Here is a 27,784-nt window from a genome sequence, read left to right as displayed (position 1 = left end):
GCACAGCGTGTCCTGCCTGCACAGCTGGGCACTCGGGCTGGTGTGCTTGGCACCAGCATGGAGATTCCTGCGTGTCTTGGCCCCGAGTGCCGCGGCCGAGCCCAGGGAGCGCCGAGGGACAGCTCAGAGCGCTGGATGTGGGACAGGAGCCGCCCGGGCGTGAGGCGGGGCTGTGGCAGCGGCAGCGCCCAGAGCAGGGCCCGGAGGCCGAGGCTGCCGTGGCTGCTGCGGAGGGGAGGCCCGAGGGAGCTGCCAGGAGGGGAAGGGGGCTCCGTGCCGGGATCCTGCACCTTTCCCTCGGGGTGGGCAGTGGGCAGCACCCAGCCCCGGGCTGGGCAGTGGGCAGCACCCAGCCCCGGGGGAAGCTGTCCCCAAAGCCCGTCCCAGGCTGTGCTCCCACCCTGCCGCCGCTGGCAGAGGCGGGGCCCTGCGGCCTGTAGGGTCTTTATCAGCACTCGAGGCACTTCCGATGTGTGTGAAGTCCTTTGTGTGGAAGTATTTACAAGATCAGGTTGCTGTAGTGCAAATGGCTTTGAGGTCTTTGCTGCATTATAGATTTTCTTCAGATGTCTCCCATGCAAATATTTAACCTGTCTGGTTCCTGAGAGCTACTGAGGCAGTTGTGCGGGTGGCAGGTTGTGTCTGCAGCCTTTGTGCACACAGAGCCCTCGCTCCCGCTTCCCTTCCCGCCCGGGATGGGGCAGGAAAACCTGCCGGGACCTGGCATTCGGTGGATGTGTTGGTGCCCTGAGGACCTTACACCCCAAAAAGTCTTTATCCCCAGGTGCAACAGTTAGGGTGCTGACCGAGTGAAAGCTACAGCGTTTAAAAGAAATCCTCATTTAGTGTAACAGCATCTTTCAAACCCTGGGCAGGACTGGAGCTGCTCCCTGGGCAGCCTCTGTGCTGACACCGAGCACTTTCCTGGCGCCTGAAACACGGTGGCTTAAAACAGACAATATCTGGAGCCTGGGTCTCAGAACTGCTCTTAGTCTTCCTCCCACAAACATACCTTTTAATAATTTGATGTGCATATGCTGTGCTCAGGAGAGACAGGATGAGCTCAGGGCAGTGGTATGTGGGTCAGAGCACCAGCCTCACTGATTGGGGTGGTTACTCCTAATTTGCACCTGAATATTTGAGAAGGGAGCTGGGTTCTGTGGATTATAACTACTAAATACCATTCAGTTTGCAGGACTATGCACGTGTGCAGACAAAACTTAGGGATGCAGCCTTGATTCCCTCACTGGGCCACAGCCTGCAGGCTTCATTAGACCTGCCAGACTTTACCTAATTTTGGTGTTATTCCCTCATCATTACATCATGACTGTGGAGACAGGGTCATTCTCTCCTATGTTGTGGTTGTGGAAAGGATTCATGTGGTTTTGGTAGGGGTAGGCAGTGTTTGAACAGATTTCAACTATTTCAAGCACTGTTGCCCATGCTGGGAGTCTCAGGAGAAGATTCAGTCTCAGCAGAGTGGATTTTGCTCTCCCATCAGATGTGATCTATGCACTGTGAAAGATGGGAATGTCCTGGTTCACAGCTCCAGGGTAACAAACTGGGAAAGCTGCCCTCCATCCCAGGTGCTGTGCTCCCAGCCTCAGTGTGTCAGTGCATCCTCTTCATTAGCTGGAAATGGTTTCAAGTCTGAGAATGGTTCCCCTGACTTTTCAGAAAAAGAAGTGCAACCAAAGCAACAAAATCTTTGTCCCCTCTGAGATCCTTTTCCCCAGTGTCTTGCCAACTGCAGGGTGCCTGTGGACAGTGTAAGCAGCTGTGTTCCTTCTCCCTGTGGCTCCCTTTGCAAGGGTTTCACCTGAAAAAACCACAAACCAGTGGATAGACTTGAAGTAGCTATTCCTTCTGCACCCTTCTTGTGTTTTCCCCTTTATCTCTTTCTTTATCTGGACCTGAGGATTTTGTGATTGGTACTTGTACACCTTACACTTCTCAGGTGCCCTCTTTCTCCTCTTTCCCTGTGCTTTTCTGGCTCCTGTCCTCCCACTCCCAGGAAATATCTGAAAGATAATTTGGCATATTTTCTGCCACCTTCACATATCTCCCTGACTTCATGTTTTCTTAGCTGGTAGATAGCTTTTCAACATACATATATGTATGTATATATATATGTAATCCTTTTCACCTAGACTTGTGAGGAATTCCAGTCTCTTCCAGTGGGAGTTTTCAGGAAGGTTTAGGTTAAATGGGCCAATAAGGAAAAACATGTAGCAGGAGATCTCACCCTCTAAAGACATCTTTTCTCTTTTGCTCTTTATTTTATTCCCCTGGAAAATATATCAGAATATCTAGCTGTCAAAGAATTTAAACAATAACACCTGATCTGAAGATTGGAGCACAGGGCCTTTGAAAATAAAGATTGTAGTCTCTGTGTGGTGTGTCCAGGGACAGATGGGGCTGGAAGTCAGGGGTGCTGAGCAGCAGAGTGCTGTGGGGCTGCTGCTCTGGCATGGTGGCTCTCATTTCACCCGAACTCTCCTGTACATTCTCTTGGATTTTCTCTGGCACTTCCATTGTGCCATGACATACCTATCACAGGACAGGACAGCATTCAAGTCCAGTTTGAATTAATGTAAATGTGTTGGCTGAGCTTTTCTCCTGCTGTGTGTGAGTGGAAGGGGAGACATGAGCAGCCCCTGGGTGCTGGGTCAGCCTCCACCCCCTAGGAACTCTGGTTGCATCCTTCAGGGCTGGGATTCATCCCAGAGGATTTCAGATGTGCTGTTTAAGGTGCCTGTCCCTGCTTCTGAGAGAACTTAGGGAGATGCCTGTTGCACAAGGAAGCATCAGGTGTCAGGGGTGCTGCAGATCCCTGGGTTATAGGTTGTAACCCACCCTAGAGCTGCACTGATCTCTCTTGTAGAAAAGGGGGTCAGGGATCCCTAGAAATAAGATGTTTCCTACATCTTAAGACTCAGATTTTGCAGAAGTGGGAAACCTCTGTGAGGCCTTGGCCTGTCCTGGGGCAGCTCAGGTCACAGCAGGGATCAGACATCCTCTGCTGAACCCCCCTGGCCTCTGTTCCCACTCCTCAGCACGGGGTGCAGGCTGGTCCCTGGGGGTTTGGGCTGGCTCTCAGGGCCCTGGGATGGATGCTGCTGTGTTTGCAGCACAAATATCTCCCTGGACGCCTGCTTATCCTCTAGTGCTCAGGCTGTGCTGTGGCACTTGCCTGGGAGGAATAACCTCCGTAATTGCCGTAACCTCTGCAGCCTGCAGGAAAGGTGACTTCCATCTACTTCTAAATTATGACATTATTTTATTAGATCTTTAAACTTTAGTTAAATTTTTTATTTAAAAAAGGGGAGGAAGGTATCATATTTTAATTAGTAGCGGTGCCAAAGGAGTCCTACATTAATTATTTGAAATCACTCCATCCAGATGGTTTTAATTTTCACAGCAGGGAACCGGCATCTTTTTAAGGTGATATTTTTCAAATTAAAATCAGCTTGGATATTAGTCATACTGGCTGCAGAGCGAGGGGGTGGGGAGCACGAGCCAGTGTGCCCCGTGTTGTCCCTCTGAGCAGGGGCTGCCACGGGGACCTGCGTCAGAGGGTGGGAGCTGCTGCCAGTCCCGTGGGACCACAGCTCTCATGTGGAGGGTTTTGTCGGTGTTGGCTCCTCCTTTGGCTGGCCACAGCCTGTATCTGATGTTCAGAGTCACTCTCAGCAGCTTTTTGCTCTGAGGCTGGAGTGGGCAGGGAATGCCCCGCATGCTCAGAGGGAGCTGTGCTCTCCTGTTCTGGCCTGTGTGGAGCCCTGTCTGAGCCCTGTGCTGGGTGGCCCCACACCAGTGTTCATGCCCGGGTGGTTTGGCCACTGCACATCTGTGGGGAGCTCCTTGGTGCTCTGGGTGTTGGCCATGGCTCCTGGACCAGGCTTTGCTGGCTCCACAACCTTTGCTCATGTGCTGGCTGCTGGACTCCCGCTCTGAGGCTGAACTCCATCCTCTGCTCATGTGAGGAGAAGCCCTTTCAGAATCACCTCTTTAAAGGCAGACAGTCCCACCTTTGCTGTTCCCTTGTCTGTTAATGCTGCATTGCACCTGAGCAGCCTCCCTGAGCTTCCTGGAGCCATGGGCACTCACCGGGTTCCAGCCTGCCCTGGAGGAGCTGGCCTGGCCCTGTGCCATCACTCCCTCCTGGCTGGCTCACCTTGACAGCCTCCCTTTGAGGGGTTATTTCTGGCTCAGGGCCCTTCCTCACAGAAGTGGTCACAGGTTGGGTACTGCCCTGGCAGGTGAAGGGACAAAGTGGGCAGCACCCAGTTGTTGCTTCAGGCTGCTCTCCATCACAGGTACCTAAACCCATGAGGTGTTTCTGAAAAACTTCCATAAATATCCGTATCTGTGCATGATTGCAAGGGATATCCTGCTGTAATACAGACATAATTCCACTTGCTGTCAGAAAGCAGTTATAATTTAAATATCCCCTGTGATAACAGGTTCAACAAATAGATCTAAATAAATATAAGCAGCTAGTAACTGGAAACCCCTGAACTTACAGATGTGACTGAGCTGTGAGGGGAAAATTGTTTAGGGCCCTTGTGAGTTAAAGGTCTGTGATATTTGCACTGCTGCAGAAGCCAAAAGCTGACTTTACAAGTGGGAAAAATATTAATGTGTTTAAATGAAACAAACTCCTATTTCTATCCCCATGGTAAATCCTTACAATGAACATATTTGCTCTTAGAGGGCTTTAAAGTTTGAAATATGAATGCCAAAAAGAATGTGACTTTTTGCAGCACAGATCAAACATTCTCCAGAGTTTGGCAAAAGCTGTATTTCTACGGTGGGGCTCAGCACTCACAGGCGTGAGTATTTCCAGAGCAGGAGCGTGGAGCTGCACTCGCTGACACTCACACATTCTTGCATTGTGTTTCAACCATGTCTCCTTTCTCCTCCTCCATGGCGGGGATGGATCTGAACCAAAATGTCCAGTCTGCCTGTTCCTGCCTCTCTGGGGAAATTCCTGGAATCTGAATCTTGAGCATGACTGGAATTTGTGTTTAGATTAGAGATGGAGTAAAAGGCTGGATTTGGATCTGTCTGGGGTTTTGAGATGATGATGATGGCATGCTGCTTGTCTGGGTGGCAGCCTGGCCCCTTCTGCAGGTACAGCTGTGGCAGAACAGGGCATTTATGGAGATGCAGCAGAAATTTGTCCTCTACTCTGGCTCCTGCTGCAAACCAGCTCTGGCACTAATACCCTGCAAGACACTGAGATTGGCCACATTTCTCCCAGCTAGAGCTGGAGATCTCGGTCTGGACTGCCAGAAAGAAATTTCTGACCTCCTGGATGCACAACAATGCATGGAGGACCTGTGCAGGGTGGGTGTGCATCAGACAGAACAAGCAGTGCCCAATTTCTCCCTGCTGGCTGTTGTGGTGACCTTCAGGAGGTCACTGTGATGTTTTGCACTGGAGTGTGTGGCTGAACCACTTCTGTGCAGGGTTTGAGGGCTGCTGGCTGTGGGGAAAGGATTTTCTTTCTCGTCATGCTAATCTTTCATCTTCATGAGAATAAAATCCACATTTTAGCCTCCAAGAACCCTCCTGCAGTGTGAAGGAGAGGGCTGTCATTGGAACAGCCTGCCCGGGGCAGTGGTGGCATCACCATCACCAGAGGTGTTTAAAAGCCATGTAGATGTGACACCTGGAGACAGGGTGTAGTGGTGGCCTCAACAGTGCTGGAGGAACAGTTTTGGACTTGATGATCTCAGAGGTTTTTTCCAACATAAGCAATTCTCTGGTTGTATTAACACTGAGTTAATATTGCTGGTGGTGGTGGGGTTGGTGTGACAGATGGAGCCCACACGTGTGGTTATATTGTGTGTATTGTTGGTTATTCTGTGGTAAAGCAGCTTTAAATCTGGGGTATCTATGTGGGAGTGAGTGGAGAGGTGTCAGTCCTGCACCAAGCCACGAGCTCGGCCCCTGGTGCTCCCTGGGGCTGTGCCCTGCAGGGCACCTGGGCATGGTGTGGTCCAGCTGGGCACTGGGACAGTGCCCAGGGAGCTCTGCACCCTGTGCCTTCATGGACCACACGGGTAAATGCTTTCTTTTCTTCTTCCTTTCCAAGCCCAGCTTCTAGTGGAAACAGACACTTTCGGAAGTCAAGTCCGGATCAAAGGGAAGGAGACAGATTTCTACCTTTGCATGAACAGGAAAGGCAAGCTAGTGGGGAAGGTAAGTGTTTCCTATTAATTCATCTGTAACCTGAGTGTTACCTTGAGCAGCCTCCTCAAGGCTGTAATGCTGTGTTTGAGCCCTGTCTGCCAGCCTCAGATGAGGAGCAGGACAGTTTGCAGGGAAGCTCTTGAGTCCCCCCACGCTGCAGAGGAGCCCTGCAGCATCACAGGGCTCTCCAGTGCTGCTGCAGGTGTGCATGGGGTTGTGCCTCATGGGAGATGTCACCTTAGCATCCCAGTGCATGGCCACCTCCACAGCACCTTCCTCACCTGGCCTTTCTTTGGGGGGACATTCAAATATGAATTTCCCCCAGAACTCCTTTTGGGACAAATTCAGAGTAGAAGGGCAGGCAGAGCACTGTGCTGTGGTTTGTGCTGGGCAGCAGAAAGCTCCTTCCTGCCCTCCAGGAGCCAGGGACTGGCATGGCACAGCCAGGGCTGGAATCTGGACGTTGGGGGATGCCTCCCCAATGGAAGCATGTAACAAATTACATGTTATTAACAGTTGTATTCACCCTTCAGCCCAACTTGTGTGCTGAAGTAGTATTTTTGTAATTCACACAGTCCTTCTTTATTGCTGGAAAGGCTGGAGGCTTGCTAACCAGGAAGAGGCTTGTGCAAAGCTGAACTGCCACCAAAAAAAAAATGTCAAATAGAATATTCCAGCCTTCAAACCTCGGCTGTGCTCACTTTGCACCACCAGGAGTTCCAATCGAGCATCTTTGTGGCTGTGAAAAATGGAAGCAGAGTTTTGTTTTTAGTCAAGGCAGTGAAAGCCATGCTCCCAAACAGAAACCAGAGACCAAATGGCTCTGATGAAAAATTATTTGCTGTTGTGGTCCCAGGAGTGACACCTGTGGGACACTGCCTTTCCTGGAGGACCCCTCCCTCTTCCACTTGTGCTTCCTTGGGGATCAGATGCTCTGTGGAGCCCAAGATCAGGTTATTTGCTGCTAGCCAGGGCCCTGTGCCTCACCTGCTTTGGAGCTACCTGTCGAGGCAGGAGGCATCCAGGGCACTGCTTAAAATCAGGCAGAAATGGAAATTAGCACTCTGAGAGGGCTGGGGGAAAGCAGCCAATTGTCTCTGCTTCCTGCACTTGTGTTACCACCCTGCATGGGACCCCATTGTTTGGTCTTGGACAGGGAAATTATTTTAACTGGTTTTAAACCATATTGGATGCTTTTGAAGGTTGCATTGGACACAAACCTACCTGAGATTTTTCTGTGCCCTAATTTTCCATCCTTTAAATCTGCTCATAGCATTTTCCCCAGATCTGAGCATTTTCCCCAGAAATGTTGTAAGGATAATGTTGTTAATGTTTATGAGGTGCTGATGCCAGTCATGGAGACCTTAGAAGCACTCAGGTGGGGTAAATTGAGCACAAAATCTTAGAAAAATCCTTTTCCTTCAGCAGACCTTGCCGCAGGTGAGTCAGCAGTGGCACAGGGCAGCCCACAGCCTTTCCTGTTCTGAATGGAGTGCCCTGGAGCATCCTGGCAAAGTCAGGATGCTCCTGGGCACTCAGTTTTTCCAAACATACCATATATTTATATGGAATGTGTATTTAAGGCTCATCCCTTGGTTTGGCCCACTGGGCACTGAGGCAGGACACTTGTTTCACTTGTCACCTTTCAGGCAGCGTGAACCTCTACCCGCCCCCCCGTGTGCTTTTCATGCTTTTCATGGTGTTAAGCTGGCAAATGTTTTGTTACAAAGAATAAATAAGTCTGTTCTTGTAAATACTGCTGCCCTCCCAGCCCAGGCTGTGACAATTTCCCAAAGCAGCCGAGCTGGGCTGGAGGGAACGCTGGGCAGGAAAATGTTCCAGAGGTGTTGCCCATATTAACAGCTCCTCATGAGCAACAAAAGAAAACAATAGCATGTCTTCTTGATACCAGAGTGTGGTTTTAATTAGTGTCATGGTTTCAGCTCTCTTTGTGGCAAGAGTTTGAGGGAATGCTTTTTAGCCTGAATGCTCTAAACAGCCAGTAAACCCCAAGGAAAACATGAGATAAAAGTTATGCCTGGGCTTATACAAATATTTAAGTTCAGTCTGGGGGTGGAGGGGAATGAAGCCCACGGAGTGATTGTTCCATGGTTGTCCTGCTATGTTCATTTGGCAGGAGAGGAGCCATGGGACCAACCTGGGCCTTTCCTCTGCACGTTTCCTATTGCCTTGCCCTGCAGAATCCCCAACCAGACCAGCACATGCCATCTGGCTTTGTTCTCCTCCTCACTCAGCAGTTTTGGATCCCCCCCAGTTGAAAACCTGCTTTGAATTCAGCCCCTTTTGTGTCCCATAATCACCTACAAAGAGTGCCACGGTCAGGAGCAGGTTGTTGTTCTCAGCTGGAACTGGTGATGAACACAAGAGCTCCAGAGGTGGACAGGGCTTTTCCCCACCTTGGAGCTGGCTGTGCTGTAGGGAAGCAGATTAACATTAGCCCCCTGGGGGTGAAAGAGCAGCCTTTGTGTCCTTATTTCTGATGATTTCCCAGCACAGCCCTCGGATGGAGCCTGCTCAGGAGCCCCAAACCTTGTGGGTTTTGCCTGTCTCAGGTGCTGCTGTGTGTGTCCACAGGCAGCAGTGACCAAAGGGCTCGGAGCTGGTTTGGGCAGGCTCCTGACTCTGTTAGAACAGCAGCTGCTGCGGTCACTGGCACTCTGGGATGCTTTGGAAAACGAGACAGGGGATGTGTTGTACAGCAGTCACTTCTCTGTTACAAGTGAGCAGTGCCTGGGGAAAACAAACTAGAGTGTGTTTTTTGTGGATTCTTGGTGTTGTTTTGGAGAAGGCCCAAGAAACATTTAAATTTCTTTCTTTTTACTTCTGCCCGTCTGTTTCTTAGACCATGGTGTTTTGGAGCTACATAAAAATTGTAGGTCCTGAGTTATCTGGTCTTCCTGAGGTTTTCTGTGGACCATTGAACTTTATTATAAAATCACAGAATTTTTGGGGTTGGAAGGGACCTTAAATCTCATCCCATTCCACCCCTGCCATGGCAGGGACACCTCCCACTGTCCCAGGCTGCTCCAAGGCCCAGTGTCCAACCTGTCTTTAGACCCTGCCAGGGATCCAGGGGCAGCCACAGCTGCTCTGGGCACCCTGTGCCAGTACCCTCAAAGCAAAGAGTTTCTTCTTTATATCTGGTACAAATTTATCTTCTTTTAGTAAAAGCCATTACTCCCTGTTCTACTGCAACAGGTCCTGCTAAAAGGTTTGTCCCTGGTTTTTTTTGACCTTTTTGAAATACTGAAAGGCTGCAATAAGTTCTTCCTAGAGCCCTCTCTTCTCCAGGCTTTATGGTGGAATCACACTATGGTGGAATCAGGAGAGAGAGGAAAATATGAAAATTCAGAACAAGAATGCCAGCTGCTTTTCTGAGAAACTTTTTTGTCTTTAAAAAAAATTATTAAACCTGTTTATTTATATCAGGCTTTTTACAAACACAAGGGGAAGAGGACTCAAAAGTGCAGTTCTTCAAAGGAGAGGCACAATGTGACTTGTCCACTTGTGACAAGTCATCTAGAACACAACAACTCTGAATATTGGCAATAATTCACTGTTAGAGGCAAAGAGGAGCTGATGGTCTCTTTGGAGGTGCTCTTGAGCTTCTAACTGGTTCTCCTGGGGAGTCCTTCTGTGTTTTCTCTCTCTGCCTCAGCTTCTCTTATCTCATGCATTAGCATTGGGATGATTTGTGTTTGCTGAAGGGCAAGGCTAAGTCACTGAAGTCTCCCAGAGTGAGGAGCAGCCTGGGCTGAGCAGGTGGCTCCTACCTGAGCTGGGCTCCAGCTGCTCTTGCTGAGCCTGTCCTTACACACATCCAGCTCCCTAGAACTGCAGAATGCTGCAGAGATTGCCTTTCCCTGCCCTGTGCCATCCTCTGCCAGGAGAACATTTGCAGTCAGGGGTCTGTGTGAAGCCTGAAGCACCAAAGGATGGCCAGAGCCTGCCTTTCTTTTGGGCACAGCCAGGGTGGGTGGCTGCTGCATGGGGAACAGAGCAGAGCATCTCCTGAGCCCAGCACTGCCTCCAGGGAAGTTCCCTGACACCCCCTGTGGGATGAGGCAATCTGGTGAGTGCTGGTGCTCAGGCTGCAGCAGGTATCCCTGGGGAGGGTTCTTCACACCCCACCTCCTTTCAAAGATCCTCAGTGATCTGGTGTCCACACACTCTCAAAATCAAGGTAGTATTGGGGGCATATAGGGGCATTATTTTTGTAAAAGCATTTTAATGAGTTTGATTTTATTCCTCCATTCTCTGAGCTGAGTGTGAGCAGAGGGGAAAAGCTGTTTGGTGAAGGGCAGGAGGCTGTGGGCAGCTGAGGCTGAGGCAGAGCTCCAGGCAGGTGTCAGATCCTTTGGGTGCCTCCTGGGGATGTGTCCCTGGCACCACGTCTGCAGCACTGGGGCCCTCCCTGCACTGCAGTGTTGAGCTTTGGCCCCAGGCACAGCCCAGCTCCTGAACAAAAGCTGTGCCAGCCAAAGCCTGGCTGTGCCAGGGCCATGTCATTGGCACAGGGGACAGGAGGTGGCACGGCCAGGCTGGCCACCAGTGCCTCTCCCAGCCTGACCAGCACCACTGTGCTGGTGCCACTCACAGCAGAGACCTGCCTCTCAGACACAGCATTTTTGCTGGTGTGATAACTGCTTTCCAAGCCAATATATTTCTTAATGTTACCAGAAAGTTGCTAATACCATATGGCAAGGCTCTCTGTATTTTTGCAGGACAACAAACAAATTGTTGCTAGATGCCAGACTGCTCTGGCAGAGCTTTATCACTGATGCCTGCCAGCAGTAGCCTTTAGGGGATAGTAATAATTTGAAGTTGTTTACATTACAGCTTTAAAATAGGGGTTTTCTTGAGGCATGTGTGTGTTTAGTCAGGAAAGTTGGCTAAAAAACTCTTGACAGCATCAAAGCCTGAAGGTGCCCACTGTGGCCTGTAAATGTGCTCTGGGCCCCTGAAACCCTCTGGCCCCATGGGAGAAGGAGCTGTGGAGGCTTCAGCAGGAGGGAAGGAGACTCATCTGGGTGGGAGACACCCCAGGATCCTCCAAAGCCTTTCTGCTGTACCCGGAGCAGGTTTTCATCAGCTGGCTTTGGCTGGGAGTGAGGTTAAGCTTTCTTGGAAAGCTGTCTTTGAAAAGCTGCTGGTGGAGAAGCAGTTCCTCACTGCAGGGCCGGGGGCTGAGGTGAGGACACTCCAGGATGAGCCCCGAGCCCAGTGCCCTCCACATGCCCCAGTCCTGTGTGACATCTGGGTGCCAGCTCTCCGTGCCAGGGCCATCCTGGCAGCCAGGGCTGCTGTAAAGGTGCCAGGAAGTGTGTGGAGAGGGCAGGGGCACCCCGGGGTTGCAGTTTGGAACTCTGGTGCAGTAAATGAAGTGTTTGCCCTCCTCAGCTTGTATATTTAAAACCACACCTAACTGCATCTTGGATTTGGGGCAGAACTCTAAGTTTCACTGGAGTTTGATGCTTATCCAGGATTTTTCCAGGAGTTGCTCAGCATTCGGGTTGCTTGAAAGGGGCTTGTAAAACCTTACATTTTTGAATGCTGAATTTGCAACATAAACATGAGCAGGATTGGTGGGGTGTCAGGTTTAATAGCACGTGTTTTGTGGATCTCTCTGTGACATGCTCAGCCATAAACCATTCCAACTTGGCATCTCATGCAAAAGCAGAACTTGCCATGGCTTTTGCTGCAGATCAGATCTCGTTTGGAAGTGCAGTCTGGGTCTTCACTCTCCTGTGAGTTATTTTTTTAGTTTAAGTCATCTAAATAAACACATGCACCGGACCCTGAAACCAAGCAGCTTTGGACATTGCCATACTTAGGACAGGGAGACCTGATCCAGAATTGTCTCAAGTGTCCAAAAATCTGGAATCAGAGCCTGCAGGATTGCAAAGGTCTTAAAAGCAATCAGATGACAAAACCACTTTTATTTCGGTTGGGCCATCAGAATCTTCTGCATTTACCTGATCAGGCTTTTTCCTCTGCAACCTGTGGAAAAAAAATTGAATTATTTTTCTGAAAATTCAGAAGCTGAGAGTCTCATGAAATTAAAAGTGGAAGCTAAACCACCCTCCTCCATTCTCAGACCCCAAATTTCATTGAGAAGCTGGAGATGAGCTGCAAGAAGGAATCTGGGGGGTCCTGGTCCGTGGCCAGTTGGATCTGAGTCAGCAGTGCCCTGGAGCCAGGAGGGACATCCCCGTCCTGGGGACACCAGGGGCAAGGGAGGGATTGTCCTGCTCTGCTCTGGGCTGGGGCAGCCTCACCTCCAGGGCTGGGGCAGTTTGGGTGCCCAAAACTACTTTTATCTGTATGTGAACATCTCCAGTTAACTTAAGCTTCTCAGCACAGCCCTAATTTTTCAAGTGTTTGCTCTGAAATAAAGCAAATGGTCCTTTTATTAAAAAAAAAAAATAAACATTCTTCATAGTATTATTTTTATGATAAGGACTCGCAGGTACTCTGCTGGGGACGTGAGCACTGTGTATCCTGGCTGTGTCAGGGCACCAGAGAGCTGAGTAACACATTTACAGGTTTACTGTGTTTCCTCTTTGGGAAATGTCATGTTTCCTTTGGATATTTCTAAGAAGCCCCAGCTCTCTCTCAGACTGAGCTTTGCAAAGTCAAGGTTCGCTTGCAGCCCAAGCTTGTAAGCTTGATCTCTGAATGGTTTCCTTATCCCATGGCTGGAAGGTGTCCATGCCCTTCCAGGGAAGAAAACCATCTTCTTGAAAGCTGTGTGATAATTTAATTTAATCCTTGCTGTCCTCAGGAAGCAAGTGTCACCTTAAAGCTGCTGACCTCCTGTCCCCTGTTTTGTGGTGGCTGCAGCTGTGTGTCCTGGTGGACTATTTCAGTTCCCAAAGGTTTAATGTTAATTAAAATAACTGATGGGGATCCCTGAGCCCAGGTCATGCCTTGTCCTGTCTGGGTGGAGAGGGTGCTGCTGAATGCATCTTGTGCTGACAGTTATCAAGTTGGATTTAACTGCTTTCCTCACAGCATTTCATCTCCTAAGTGCAATTTTTTTGTTGGTCTTGAGCATCTCTTAAGCTGAGGGTGATGTTTCTTCTAAGCACTGCTTAGCAAATATATGGATGTATTTAACTGCAGGAAGGAAGGAAGCAGTGCAGCCTTGTCTCTCTCAAATGGGTGCAGCTGAGATCACCTTCAGGGCACTCCTGCTCCTCAAGGACTGTTTCTCCTTGGCTTGCAGTTTGGTTTTGGAGAGGAGGTGAGAAGACAGAGGCTATTTCTGCAGTGGAGAATAAAACCTGTGCTCTAACAGTAGCAAAATAGAGTCTATTTGATATGTCAGTTACTGAACTATATTTAAGGTCCAAGAAAAGTAGATTCTGCTTAAATACATTGTTGTTCTTGAGATCCTCTTGCCTTATCTTTTGGATACCCAAAGATACAAAGTTTTCCCTAGGGAGGACAAGTCTCAAGCCTTGCATTTGTTGCATAGGGATGGAAGCTGGTCACTCACAGGCTGGAACAAATCTGGATGATAATTTTTTATGGATGGCACTTGATTTGATGATGGATTTCTCTCTTTTCTTAGTAATATGACTTGACATGAAGAGAGCTAATGCCATCCTGCATACAAACAATGACCTTTCTGGTTCTAAATTCCCCCCATTTAAGCTTGCTCCATGGAAAGTGGTGTCACTACTGGAATCTTGGCTGGATGAAATTGCATTTGTTTGAAATGATAACTTACAGTAAGTGTGCGTGTTTGTTTAATGTGAATAAATCTGAGACAAACACAGCTTGCTATGAGGTCAGCAACTCTTCTAGTCTTGTTATGCTGCTCCACTCATCATCTACACCTGGGTTTTAAACAAATTTTTAAGGAAACATTTCCTGTAGTGGCACAACTCTCTGTATCACAGAATCACTGAGGTTGGAAAAGCCCTCCCAGACCACTGAGTCCAAGCTGTGCCTGGTGCCCACTTTGTCCCCAGCCCAGAGCACCTCCAGGCCTTCCTTTGTTACTCCAGGGCTGGGGACTCTACCTTAATGGGCAGCCCCTTCCCATGTTGAACAAATCTCGCCTGATGCCCAGCCTGGATCTCCCCCAGGCCTGAGTCTCTTTCCTCTCATCCTGTCGCTTGTTCCCAGGGAGAAGAGTGACCCCCACCTTGCTCCAATTATATATTGAATTGAATATGAAATATGCTACATGAAATATGCGGCTGCTCTTAGATGGCTTTTCTAGAAAGTTCAGGACTGGCCTGTGGAGGCTGGAAATGACTGCTGGAAAAGAGCTCCCAGCAGAGCCCTTCAGCAGCAGGTTGTGCTTTGTACAGAGGGGTAAAAACACCTTCCCATCCCTTACCACGTGCAGCCCCTCCCAGCTCCCATGGAACTGGACCTGGTGGGTGCAGATAACAGCAGATGCCATAGATCTGCTCAGGTATCACATCTGAAACCTGCCTGGGGATTCATACCTCCTGAAGAGCAACAGCTTCCTGCTCCAGGGAACCTGCAGTTTTGAGTTTCCTACATTTTCTCTTGGTTTAATAAAGTTCATTTTAAAAGCAGTTGATATTTCTCCTCATTAAGTACATGCAGCTCTCTGAGATGCAGTTAGGAATGTCTGTCAAGTAAATGTGCATCTTCCCAGGTGAAGCCCCCTGGTTTGCCCTAATTCAGGCTGTGGCCACCCTGCTGCAGCGTTGGCAGGAGCTGTGGCAGTGACGGAAGGAGCAGGTGAGGAGGCCTGTCCTGGTGTAACCCCAGCCTTGCCTGGTCCAGCCTACAGAGACTCCCTTCGTCTGTGTCCTCCAGTTCATCCTGTGACAGAGACCTCTCCCAGGGCAATGTGGGGATTACTGAACTTAGTTAGAAAAAGGGAATTTTGGAAGGGAAGGTGGAAGGAAATAAAAATTTTAAACTGTTCTCTTCCTTTCTCAGTTCCTGCAGCTTGTGTCTGGCACAGACAGGCACAGGGCTCTGCCCGGCCTGCATGTCCTGACCCGCACATGCAGGACCGTGCCCATTTTTGCCTGTTTTGGGGAGGGATGGGGTGTTCCCAGCACATGGGGGCAGCTGGGGGCAAACGTGGGCAGGGCTGCTTTGGAACGGGGCCTCTGGAGGGAGATGTGCCCTCCACGGAGCATCTCCTCCGCGAGGTTTTGTGTTACTTCCCTGCCTCGTGAATGCACTTAGATGTCCTGTATACATAATTAACCTCTCCACTGTGCTGGCAGACACTTTTATTGAACTGCCCATCATGACTCCTAAGTATTTTCCTCGGAGGATTGTGCAGGTTCAGAGGGCAGAAAGCTGGAGGAAACGCGCATGAGGCTGAGCGACTCTTGGCAGTTATGGATGCAGCTTCCCTGATTTACAGCCTGCTCTAGGAGCAGGAATGTGCATTTGGGTCAAGAGGTGTCTCTGTGGTCAGGATGCTTTGTCATAAATCCAAGATGCTGAGCATCAGGATGCTGCTGATGGATCTGTCCTGATAATGCCATAAAGTGCAGGGGATGGCTGAGCACTCAGGCTCTCTGCTGTGAGTGAGCAGGTTCTGCCACCCCAGAACTGTGAGCTCTGGCAGGGCTGTGCTCACCTCCCCATCGTGTTTTCTGACCTGCCTTTAGAAGGTGTGTGTGTGTGTCAAGGGGGAGAGGGGCCGTGCTAAAAGCTGTGACATTAACCCTGCTCCTGTATTGCCTCCTTCCACTTGGGATTTTCCAAGCCATGTGGAGCAAGTCTAGAGGAGACTCCGAGCATTGGCCCTCTGGCTTTGAGCTGAGCTTGTGCAAAACTGCAGAGATGGAACTTCCTGAAAGCCTCCTGTCTCTGGGCACTGCTGGGGGAACAGCTCTGGGGCTGCCAGGGGTTATCAGTGGTGTTTGGGGCACCAGCCCTGGCTCCTCAGCTGGGCATCCTTCAGGAGCAGCTCACGGGGAGTGCTGAGCCGTGCTGCTCCTAGAAACCCGAGCCTTCCCTGCTGTCAGCTGTGAAATTTAGGAGACACAAGGTGGGATTTTGTCCGTGTAATGCAGTGGGTGAATCTAACAGTGTCAGTGTCCGAGGGGATTTCAGCAGCCCTTTGAAATGATTGCTGAGCTCAGTGGGTGTGCCTCACACCTGGGGGTGGCATGAAAACCAGCACAGTGAGGTACCAGGGCATGTGTGGAGGGAGAGAGAAGGATGGCTGCAGGAAGGGTCCCTTTTCAGCGGTTTTCCTTGTAAAAGCCTGGATGCGTGCACCTCTTGGAAACCTTTTGCTTGGGTGGTAGCTTTCCCTACTCCAGGATTTTTGGGAGGCGGGGTCTTGCTTCCCTCGCAGAGGGAGATGCTCTCCATAGTACGGAGGGCTGGTGTCACCACAGTTTGACTTCGAGCCTGGGGGCTGAGCTGCCGAAAAGGTGATAATTAACCCAGAGCCTCAGCCCCCTCTCACTTGGAGTGCTGAGACTCGCTGTGCCCTGTGCCAAGCCGGCATTTCTGGGATGTCAGGGACGCGTTTGGTGGTGTTTGGGGTTTTTTGTTATTTGCAGCACATTACCAGTCAGTCGCTCACCCAGACAGCTCCTAAATACAGCAGCACTTGAGGAGAGGAAGTGTTTTAACCTAAGCTTAGCTAACCCCGATCTTTGCAAACAGAGAAACTTCTCCGTCCTGGAGGCTTCTCTCCCCGCTCCTCGCTGTTACCCGAGCTGCTGCCGGAGCTCATTGTTGCTGCGAGAGCCGAGGGAAGTTTGGATTTCCCGGTGCCAGATTTGTGAAGCGTAAATGAGAAAACCTTTCCCGGCCCCGTGTGCCACGCAGAGCTGCTCAGGTGGCTGGGCTGGCTGCGGGGAGCGCGGGGGCTGCACCTGCTGATGCCTTGGCTCGGGCTGGTGGCACAGAGCGGCCGCGAATCCCCCCTGAGCCGCAAGCTGTTCGTGGCAGGAATGCCTCGCTCCGAGGAGCGCTCCTGCCACGACAACAAAGAGCTCTTTGATCCTTTCCATTTGGAGAACTTAAAACGAGAAAGCCAAACTACAATAAGACCAAGTTGGGTCATAAAAGGAGAGCAGGAGCACCAAAGCGCTCCGGAGTGTAATTGTAGAAGCAGCAAATGCTTTGGCACTTAATTCTGCTTTAGTGTCAGTTGAACGTTTCACGTTTAAGACTGGAGAGCCCCTCACCAAATGCTCTGCACAAACAATCCGGGGCTGCTCCTCGGTGTGCTCGGAGAGCCCGGCCCGGCCCGGCGCGGCCCTGGGCTCGGCTGGGCTGGAGCGGGCTCACGGTGACAAACCCTCCTCGAACCCCTCAGTGCAGGGTGAGCCCGGGCTGCCACTGCTCTAACCCTGCCCTGCACAAACCCTGGCACCGCCCAGCTCCCTGCCTGCTCCGGGCACTGCCCCAGTGCCAGCGGGGCTGCTCCCCAGCCCTCGTTCAGGAGATGCTCTGCTGGAGCCAGCCCTGGGCGCTGCTCAGGCTCTCAGGCTGCGCTTTCCCCTCACTCTGCACAGACCTGGGCCACGCCCCAGAGCTTTCCCTGAAAGGTGGCATTTAAAACAGGCATTTATCAGAAATTTGGCTAACAGATACCACATCTTCCCAAAGTTCTTGGGCTGTGTTTAAACAAAAACATCTCTGAATGATTTCTTTGCAAAGAACTGACCTGCCAGGTGGCACGGCCTTGTTGCATGGCCAGGCAGCAGCCCCTTGGCCAACCCCAACAATTTGGTGTCTGACTTGCAGAGAGCCTTTGCAGGAGCAGGGCTGTGCCTCTGCTGTGTCCTGCTCTGAGCAGGGAGCGTGGCTGGAGCTGCTGCCAGTGGGATGATGAGACCAAAAGGCAGGAGCAGCCAGTGGGGCACATGAGGGGCACAGGAAGCCCTCATTCCTGCTGTGGAGGGGACAGGGATGTGGGGCTGGCTGTGGGGCTTCCTCTGTCCTGTGGCCAGGCCATTGCACTGGGCCAGACAGCCCCTGTGCAGCTCTGAGGCTTTCAAGAATTTCTTTATTGTCAAGAATCAGTTGAAAACGCAAAGCTCCGTGTTTTGGAGAGTGAGTGCTCTGCAGGGCCCATCCCTGCCAGCGCAGTGTGTATGAAATGTGGCTTGGCAGCAGCTCCCAGCTGCGTTGGTGACCGAGGGTGCAGCCCTGGGTCGGTTGCACCAGGAGCTCCTGGGGAAGGGTGAGCCCGTGGCTGGAGCAGGGAGTGATGCTTGGCTAAAGCTGTCTCCCTTTTCTCTTTCACCCCCCTCTCTTTGGAGGAGTGAGGGGATGGCTGACCGACCCAAGAAGTGTTTTGCTATGGCTCAAGTAGGGAACTTATTAAATTTTAAACGTTGGGCACCTGATGCTTAAAAATTACTGAAAACCCTCACAAATTGATTTTTCCCCTAATAGATTGCTGTGAGTACAGTTCTTCATGGTGTAGGTAACTTGTGTGAATGATTTATCCTGTTGGGGATTATAAAAGAAACTGTAAAATTATCTTGTCAGTATTTGAAAATCATTTGTGTGTCTGTGACGTGTCTTAGCACATACAGGAATGCTCTGTTTGGGGAAGTGAGGTCCTTATCCTGATTTATCTCTAGGTACTTGTAAATGCTGCTGTAATTTCATGTTATCAAACCATTTAGCTCTTCCTCTTCCAGAACGAAGTTATTTTATCTCATGCACCTTGTTTACTTCAAATTAGCCCTGAGGTTGGCCTGAAGTTGCACCTTGTTATTCCTCCACCTCCTGTCTCCGTCTTAGGCTCTGTCGGCAAATTTGAAGGTATAAGTAAATACTTTTTTGTTATTAATAGAATAAGTTCCCCCCTCCTACACACATGTTTTCTTTTCATTCCAGTCTTCATTTTCCGTGAAAAACTGACATTGCAGTAGAAGCGGAACCCTCCCAAATTGCATGAAAAACCCTTAATTCTCCTAGCAACAAGGTCAGGGCTCAAATCCAGTCCCTTCCCACGAGCATGGGGGGAACAACCCTTCCAATTACCTGCGGTACAGATCCGGTCGGTTCACAGGCACCTGGCTTTGGGTGGATTTGAATCCCAGCCATGGTATTGTTTAAAAATTCTCCACTCACTGGGGAAGGGTTTGTAGTGGGCTGGGCCCTGAGAAACCTGGAGCTGGTTTTATGGCTTCCCATTGAATTCTGGTGGAACCCTGTGGTGTTGATTGATTTCCCCCTTTGCCACTCATGTGGCTTTGATCAAACCCAGGACTTGTAGAATGACACCCCCAGGAACTGGAATCACTGAGCTTTGCCCAGTTCTGCTGTTCATTAAAGCGTTTGTGAGCTTCCAGTTGGGGATGGTAAAATGAGGACCTTTGTGCCTGTCCTGGATGGAGACTGCTGGTCCTAAGGCAGAGCCCCTGTGCAGGCCCTGGATTGGCAGATTTGTTGGAAGAGTCGCCAGAATTTGCCCTCTTAACGAGACCTTCCCTGGTGCCGAAAGCCTCGAGGTGCTGACTTCAGAGCAAACATCACCTTCTGTCACACAGATGGACCCAAAGCTCTGCTGAAGGCATGGAGTCCTGGAGGAATGGCTGGCTCTGGGGGCTGGTGATGACCAGCCATCCTGGCTTTCCTCTGTTGCTGCCTCCAGCCTGGGTCACTGTGCCTGATGGTTCCCCTGTCGTGTGTGTTTGGGGCTCAGGGCTGCAGGGAAGCCTGTGCGGCATGGCCTGGAGGGGTTCCCTCCTGTTCCGTGATTCCCTGCCCTTCCACAAACTGCAGCAAACTCCACAGGGATTGTGCAGCACATTTCAGGATGGCTGACTGGAAGGACAGGCTGAGCTGCCCTTGGGGGAAGGATGGTGACCATGCAGGGTTTGGCTGCTCACCCCAGCCTTGTGCCCAGAGGGGCCCCTAAGCTCACGCTGCTGCAGCTTCCCTGCCCCCCAGGATATGATGGGTGAAGTGTTTAGTTTGGGTGGGCAGGGTTTCATAGTAGTGTATGTAGGCCTGTAGTTCCAAAAAACTCATCTGATATCAGTGGGAAGCTGAATTGGGCTATGATGGAAATCCTTCCTTTGAGTTTGCTGAGCTTTAAATGAAGTCCTGTGCGATGGTTTATATCTACTTATCCTGTATCTACTCCTGAATATCTTCTGAAGCATAAATCAAATCATGTGACATTCTAAGTACAGTACCAGTGACTCAGCAGTTAAAGGGCAAAATGTTTTCTGGCAGAAGGTTATGGTTGAGAAGAACTTCCTTTATGCTCAAGGACTTGAAGATGCAGTTGTGTGATGCTGTCACTCCCTCCAGTGCTGCCTGTGCTGGGTGAGAATCCTGAATGCAGAGATCCTTGTTCTGCCGTGTTCAAAGCCCAGTTCTGGGTCTGGTGGGATCTCCAGGCTGAGCTGAGCCCAGTTTGGCTTCAGGGCTCTCCAGGGTCCCAGGCACTGGAGTGGTGCTGGGGTCCCCAGTGGCTCCAGCAGCCCTGGAGCACCATGTGTGGTCCATGTGCCAGGGGGTGCCCTGGGATCACATGGAGGAGAGTTTTAAAATTGCTGTGGAGGCTTAGACTGAAGCTTGTCATAATTTTAGTGGGATTTGAGTAGTTGGGGGTGAAAGCCCATGAGGTATTTCAGGAGTGAGGGGTAGAAGGGCAAACACTGTTGTTTGGGCCATGTGAGATTCTGGGGTTTGGTTTTTTTCTGACTAAGTATGATGTTTCCCTGGCACGAATTCAATTCATCCTCTCTCCCTAAGGGAAGAAAGCAAAGCTGGATGTCTTGCTTTGCTTGCAGTTGAAGGCACTGGACTGGATAAACTTAACTGTTGTCTTTGAAAAAGTTTTCTCCCCTTGGATAAGAGCATTTAAAAAAAAGAAATTATGACCTCACGCTTTCATGCTTTAAAAAAAAAATCTATTTTAGCTGATGCTTGTTATGGCTCTTATTAAGAATGTTTGAACCAAAAAAGAGGTCCAGATGTGATGATTTTATTTATGCCAAATTGGGTTTTGGTCACTGAGCTTGCATTTGGATTATTTATTTTTTCTTTCTTTTTTTTTTTTTTTGCCTTTTTCAGCCTGATGGCACCAGTAAGGAGTGTGTCTTCATTGAAAAAGTCCTAGAAAACAACTACACGGCACTGATGTCTGCAAAATATTCAGGCTGGTATGTTGGATTCACCAAAAAAGGGAGGCCACGGAAAGGGCCCAAGACCCGGGAAAATCAGCAAGATGTACACTTTATGAAGAGATACCCAAAGGGGCAAATGGAGATACAGAAACCTTTCAAGTACACAACAGTCACCAAGAGGACTAAGAGAATACGACCCACCAACCCCAGCTAAACAGACAAAAATAGTGTCACAATAAGAAACCACAAAAAGAAAAAAAAAAAAAAACTGCACCAGAGGAATATTTTTACATTAAAAATAAGGAAGAAGCTCTATTTTTGTACATTGTGTTTAAAAAAAATAAAAATAAAAAAAATTAATAAAAGACTAGATGGCAAATGCTGGGGAAAGCTGTTCGGGATTTATTGTGACTTGAAAAATGAAATTAACTGCTCTATTTAAATTGACTTCTTGTTGTTGATGACACACAGGTGCTTCTTTTGCTTTTTTTTGGAAAGGACAACTTCTCAAGCATATCCCCAGAGGGAAAAAAAAAATTATTAAAAATAAAGAAATAAAACCAAAGAAAACCCAAGTTCTTTCCCAAAGTTACTGAGACCCTGCCCCGCCAAGTGCCGGTTGCAGTAATGTATTTATTGCCTGCGCCCGCCAGGCCAGGCGGCGGCTGCGGGGCCGGGCCCGCGGAGCTCTCGGCGCACCGACCCTCTGTACCCTCCTGACGACACTGGGAGTCACGGCTCCGTGATCCTGCATCCCGCTCACTTCTGGAGAATGCTGCTAACTACATTCAAGTGACTACAAGATGACCTAGTACACCAATGATAAGGGAATATTTTAAAACCAGCTATATTATATATATTATATATATATAAGCTATTTATTTCACCTCTCTGTATATTGCAGTTCCATGAACCAAGTATTACTGCCTCAACAATTAAAAAAAATTATTTAAAACATATGTACATATTTTTGCTGTTCACACTTCTTTCCCCTCCCTGAGTAGTGTTTTTTAAATGCATATTTATCCTTTATGCGAGGCTGGCAGGAAATGTTCGGGGCAGTTTCCCCACTATAAACTTCATTGCTGATTCTGTAGTTCCTCCTGTTCCTTAATACCATCTTCCTCTTCCTCCCTGGTTGTTGCCACAAGGAACAGTCTCAGTAGGGTGATGGTGGTGGGCTGAGTGTGAGGGAATCCACGCCAGCGTTTTTCAAGAGCGGCACATTTGATACCTTGCAGTCCAAGGAATATTTCCTAAAGCTGTGGCCAAGCAGAAAGTAAACTGGAAAATGAGTATCTGACTGCATTAACACATACTTACGTGTGGCTTGTGGTTCCTTCATTAGAGCTTTTAGAGGGGCTCCTGCTTTCAGCTGTTTAATTCAAAATTGTGCCTTTTAAAACTTGCCCTCAGTCAGATAAATCCCTCTTCCTTGTCCTGCATGGTTCACCTAGCTCATCCAGGAACTTGTTTCCTTGGTCAGTCCAGCCAGCTTTCCTTCCAGGAATTTTGCACAGGATATGGGTGATGTAAAGTGCCCCACAAACAGAAAATGGGAACAAGAAGCAAGATGAAATATCTGACCTCAGATTTTAGCTGGAATGCTGAGGGAGCCCCAGTGGAGTTTTAAGGAGAAGCTTGCTTGGCTTTTCCTTCTCTCTGTCTGCAGACATGGCTACATTCCCTGGGTACAGCCAGGGCTGGAAATGCTCAAAGCCACTAAGAAAGATTTTCTTGTTAATCAGGAGAATGACTCTCCCCAGAACAAGCTTTCCCAAGATAACTTTGAGAGCTGCAGCCAAATCCTGCAGATCAAAGCTGTTTGGGAGATGGGGCAGATAAGCATGCAAGCTTGAGGATGCTTATCTGAACCAATCTCCAAACCTTGCAAGCCTGGAGAAAAATGAGCAGTGCTAAGCAGGGTCACTCCACACTGCTCCAGGAGGAGCTGGGCAGCTGTGCAGGTGATGCCTCATGCCAGCTGAGCATGGGAGGTCACTCAACAGGCCCTGTCCCAGGGCATTACTGGGAGCTGCTCTCCTGGGGCACCTGGAGACAAGCACAGGAGCGGGACCCAAGGGTGGAATTGGTTGGTGGGGGCTGGAAGGCTTTGCCAGCTTTGTCTCCAGATTGATTCATGTGGGAAGGATTTGGGGAAAGTTCAGAGGAGTGCTGGGGTGGAAGATTGGGAGCAACTGGAGATTTGATGTGTTAGTACCTCCAAGAAAAGACACCCAGTCGATTTCCAGAGTGAGAAAGGTTTTATGGGTGCCTTTCTTCTTGAAATGTTGCCATGGCCCTGATGGTTTCACTGTCAGAACAACAGGGTTTACTTGCTCCTGGAGAAATTCAAAGGGGTGGGGGCAGTAACGGCTGGAGCAGTGCAGGCAGAAGGGATCTCCTCTTCTAGACTGAGGCTGGGAGCAATCAGGGAAGATCTGCTCCCCGTCCTACAATGCGAAATTGGCACATGGGAGTGAGGGGTCATACAACTGGCATACAACTGGGGCCTCTGTCTCTCATGTCATCGCTTTACAGGAGTATTTCCTGGACAGCAGTGGGACAGGTTCCTCAGGCTGTGGAAAGGCAGTGTGGTGAGGAGATTGATGCTCACCTGGATTAGGTGATGCTGGAGGGATTTGTTGGCTAATGGTGCTCATTAAGTGTTTGTATTTGAACATCTGCTTTCAGGCTTTATTAACAACAAAAGCAGGGGCAAAGATGAGAATTCCCCTTCAGAGGACCTTCATGTTGGACAGAAGGGTGCTCTGGGTAGGAGACATTCAAAGACTGAACAGGAATAGGAGGAATCCATCCTGTGCCCAGTGAGGGACAGCCCTGTGCATGGGGCACATGGTTCTCCTGCCTGGGCTGTGCTCAGGGGTCAGGCCTGGAGCTGGTTAGAGGTGGTTGTCAGCAGCCCTGCTGGACAGGTCCTTTTTTGACATCCAGAGCAGAGAAGTAGCTTGTCTGTGGTGTTTAACCTAATTTTGTCCTTTCATAAAATCTTCAGTCACCCTGAATATGAGCTGAAATTTCCCATGGAGGCTTTGCATTTGATTTACTTTATAATTGAAGATTGTTAATGAGGATTTAATTGCTATTCTGGGATTCGCCTCAAGAGCGAGGGACGTAACACTCTGATGGCATTAATGTGCATGGAGCTCTGAGCGGGCACACTTTAACCAATACTCTGCTTAATTGGCATTAATACAAGTGTATTGGAGATACTGCCTCAGAAACACTGCTGGATTAGTCACACTGCTTTGATAGCTGAGATCAGAGAGAGGCACGGGCTGCTAATGCCAGGCTGGCTTTGTCGAGTGCAGGAGCCACTGAGCCCAGGAGGGAAGCTTTGTGAGTACAAGTTTTTTGAGCATGTTGCACGAACCAGAACTGTTTGATGAGACCTTCTGGGTGCTGGATCTCTTGTGCCATCCCTGTGAAGGTGAAGGGTCAGTGATCGCAACTCAGCTAGGCCCAGTGTCTGGTCCAGGCACGGCAAACCCTTCACCCCACAACCAACCATGGTGGTGCTGTGCCCTGCCTGCGGCTTACCACTGGCCAAGAGGACAAGAGTGTCCTGGTCCCTGTGCAAGGTGCCTTCCAACCCCCTGCCAAGCTGCCCTGGTCTTCCTGCCCCCTGCCACAGAGCTGTCAGTGGGTGACTGAGTTCACATCCTGGAGCCCCGAAGCTGGTGTGGTCTTTCCTGCTTAGCAGCAGAGTTGTTCTGTTCTGTGTCTGCAAGTGCCATGGCAGGCTCTGACCTGAAGTGCCCAACAGAGCCTGATGTGCCCCTCTGGGCCAGCAGCTGGCTTTTGGCAACAATCCCTTGGGAGCACAGGCATGGGAAACCCGTGCTTGTTTCCCTGTGCTGTCCTTGCAGTCTTTAGCTCAGGATCACCCCCCTGGTGCTGGGTCACACAGACGGTTTGGATGAACTTTTCACAGATGTGAAGCAGTGGGGCAGCCTCTTCCAGGAGCATGTTTGCAGATTTAGCCCTGCCCTACTGCACCTGCCCAGGTGTAGCTTACCTGTGATAGAAACTGATCTCTTCAGCTGCACATCTTACACATCAATATGTGTGATATCTGTGCAGCTGTAATGATAACAGCTTCTGGGAGCATGGCTGATCCATCCTCCAATAAGTGTCATGAGGTGGGACAAGGGGAGAAGGAAGCAGTCAGGTCAAAATAATGCAGTTTTGGGAGGGGGTGCTGCCCTAGTAGTTAAACCACAAGAAGACCCAGTTTCTATGTCCTTGGCTTGTGGAGTTAAAGCCATAATCTGAACAGGCTGGATGCCCTCATGCCTGTGAGCCCTGTGTGTCTGTGGGTGGGTGTTGGAGCGGGGCAGAGCTTGGGGAGGACCCTCAAAGCGCTGTGAGGCCTGAGCTCAGCCCGGCCTTGCCTGCTGCACCACCTCAGTCTTTGCAGCAGTTTATTTACCTGCTTATGGAAACATGGCAAGGTGGAAGTTAGCTCTGGCTTAGGCAAAGTACCAGCCTAGACCAGCTCTTGAAGCCAGGCTTGACAGGCACACATGGAGCCATAGGGGTGGTGTTCTGTACCATGTGCCTGGTGACGTCCATCAGCTTTCCCTGATTCTCTGCTCAATTTGGTGTCTCTGTATTTTCACAAAAGCAGTGGAATGGGAGTTCAGCCATGATTTTAGACTCCAGCTGGAGAAGTTGGTCTTTGTGTTGTTTAGAAGAGTTTGTCCACCAAGGAAGATCTGACTGAGCAATCGAAGTCAGCTCTAGTGGGACAGGTTGGGTAACAGAAAACATGGGTTACTTTGGCTCCCAGAGCAGACTGTGTTACCATGCCTGCCTTTGAGAAATAAGGTTGGAATAGGTGAAACGTGTATGTGAAATAGGGTGTGTGTGTGTGTGTGTAGTGGTGGTTGGGCTTTTTTAGGCCATTGCATTACTCTGTAACACAACACAAGTATCTGCTGGTGCAGCAGGAAGAGGAGCTCTGTGTGTGAGGGGGTCTGTACATTCCCTCAAGCACTGCTCAGTCATGCTTATCCAACAGAGGGAAAAGGGTCACACAAAGTAGGGGTGTCCCCTGGAAAACAGCTTTTCTCTGCTGTCCACTCTCAAGGTATTAAACACCATGGGTTGTGTCTGCTGTGAGGCAGAGCAGGTATATTCCTATGCAGAATTTCCTGGTGCTGTGCCAAAGGGTGGAAGTTTATACTTAAGATTCACAACAGCTGTTTAAAGTGCCTATGTCTTGTGCCAGCCATACCACCTGAATGGCCAAGGGATATATATAAAACTTCAATTATTTTTTGAATGTTTGTTGTTATTCATTTGGAGACAGATGAGAGGAGATTCCTCACAAATGATGTAACCTATGTAGACTGTTATTTCCAACAGTGTGAGCTGAAAAATTAGGGAGGAAAAACCAGGTCAAACTGAAACTTTTCCTTTTTTTCTTTTTAAGTGAGACAAAGTTCTGAGTGGAGTGATTTGGGTTTACCAGAGACATTTAATTCACTGTTATTAAGGATTTATTTACTTTCTTTAAATACATGTGATTTCATAGGGGAAAAAAAGAGAAATAGAAGTTTCGAAGGTAAAAAACAATTATGTGATGAGTAAAATAGTCTCCCCTGCCTATTTGTCAGTTGAAACTGATGTGAGCCCCCCACTGAACGTTCAGTCCTTTGGCAGTTTTCTGTTGCTTTAGCAAATGCTGCCTCTCTCCACTCGCTGCGGAACCTTTTCTGGAGCCCACGGATGGGTGCAGAGCCCAGACCTTCTCCCTGTCCCACCCATTCCTGCTGCCCTCCTTCTGCTCCCCACCTTTTATAAGAGGCTGAATCCTGGCTGATGGGAGCAAAGCTCAGAACACTGTTTTCTTTCTCCCGTGGCATTTGAAGTGCCTGTGTTAAGGTGCCAACTGAAGGAGATCTACACTGTGAGCATCCTCCAGAGTCCCCGTCCCTCAGCAAGGTCTGGCACATGCTGGGGGCTCCATGGCCATCAAGACCTGTGAATTTAGTGGTTACTGACACAGACAAGCCAAGTTGTGAGCTCTGGGCTTGTAGTCACCAGTCCCTGACTGTTTGTTGTGGGTGGGACTCGTTTCTACTCAGAAAATTGTGGAAAGTTTAGTCCAACCAGTACAGCATGAAGGTGGCTGACACCTGCCTGGGCAAGGGCTGATTCCCAGCCTTGGAACAGACTAAAGGGTAGCTGTCTGTGCATCCCAGTGGCTGCCAGGCTGGAGGACCCGTGGCTGAGCCACAGGAAGCATAACTGAGTTATGCTGGGCTTGGAAAACAACCGGTTGAGTTTCCCAAGCCACATCAAACCCATCTAAAGAGAGATGAATTGGTCTGCTCAGGCCTAAAGGATAGAAAACACTGCCTTTGTTTTGAAAAAAACAACCGCAGCGGCCAGGAATAACAGAAGATGTAACCGCAGCAAAGCCTCTGATGGGAGTTTCCTCCCGGGTGAAGCAGCGCAGGCAT

At 49.6% G+C, this 27,784-nt stretch overlaps 1 protein-coding gene across 1 annotated transcript in view; it reads left to right on the top strand.

Moving 5' to 3' along the window:
• The window catches only part of FGF18 (fibroblast growth factor 18), a 64,793-nt gene extending 42,832 nt beyond the window's left edge, over positions 1 to 21,961 (top strand). The window contains exons 4-5 of the mRNA XM_054288021.1: positions 6,104 to 6,210; positions 21,241 to 21,961. Coding sequence (XP_054143996.1) covers positions 6,104 to 6,210; positions 21,241 to 21,507 — 374 coding nt within the window. The 3' untranslated portion in view covers positions 21,508 to 21,961. The remainder of the gene's footprint in view (positions 1 to 6,103; positions 6,211 to 21,240) is intronic.
• The last annotated feature ends 5,823 nt before the right edge of the window (positions 21,962 to 27,784 follow it).

This window comes from Melozone crissalis, unplaced genomic scaffold (assembly GCF_028551555.1).
Source record: "Melozone crissalis strain CALT ecotype California unplaced genomic scaffold, PUWL_Pcris_2 ptg000061l_1, whole genome shotgun sequence".
NCBI lineage: Eukaryota > Metazoa > Chordata > Aves > Passeriformes > Passerellidae > Melozone > Melozone crissalis.
Note: the sequence above shows the minus strand (reverse complement) of the source record. Positions and strands in the feature narration are given on the sequence as shown.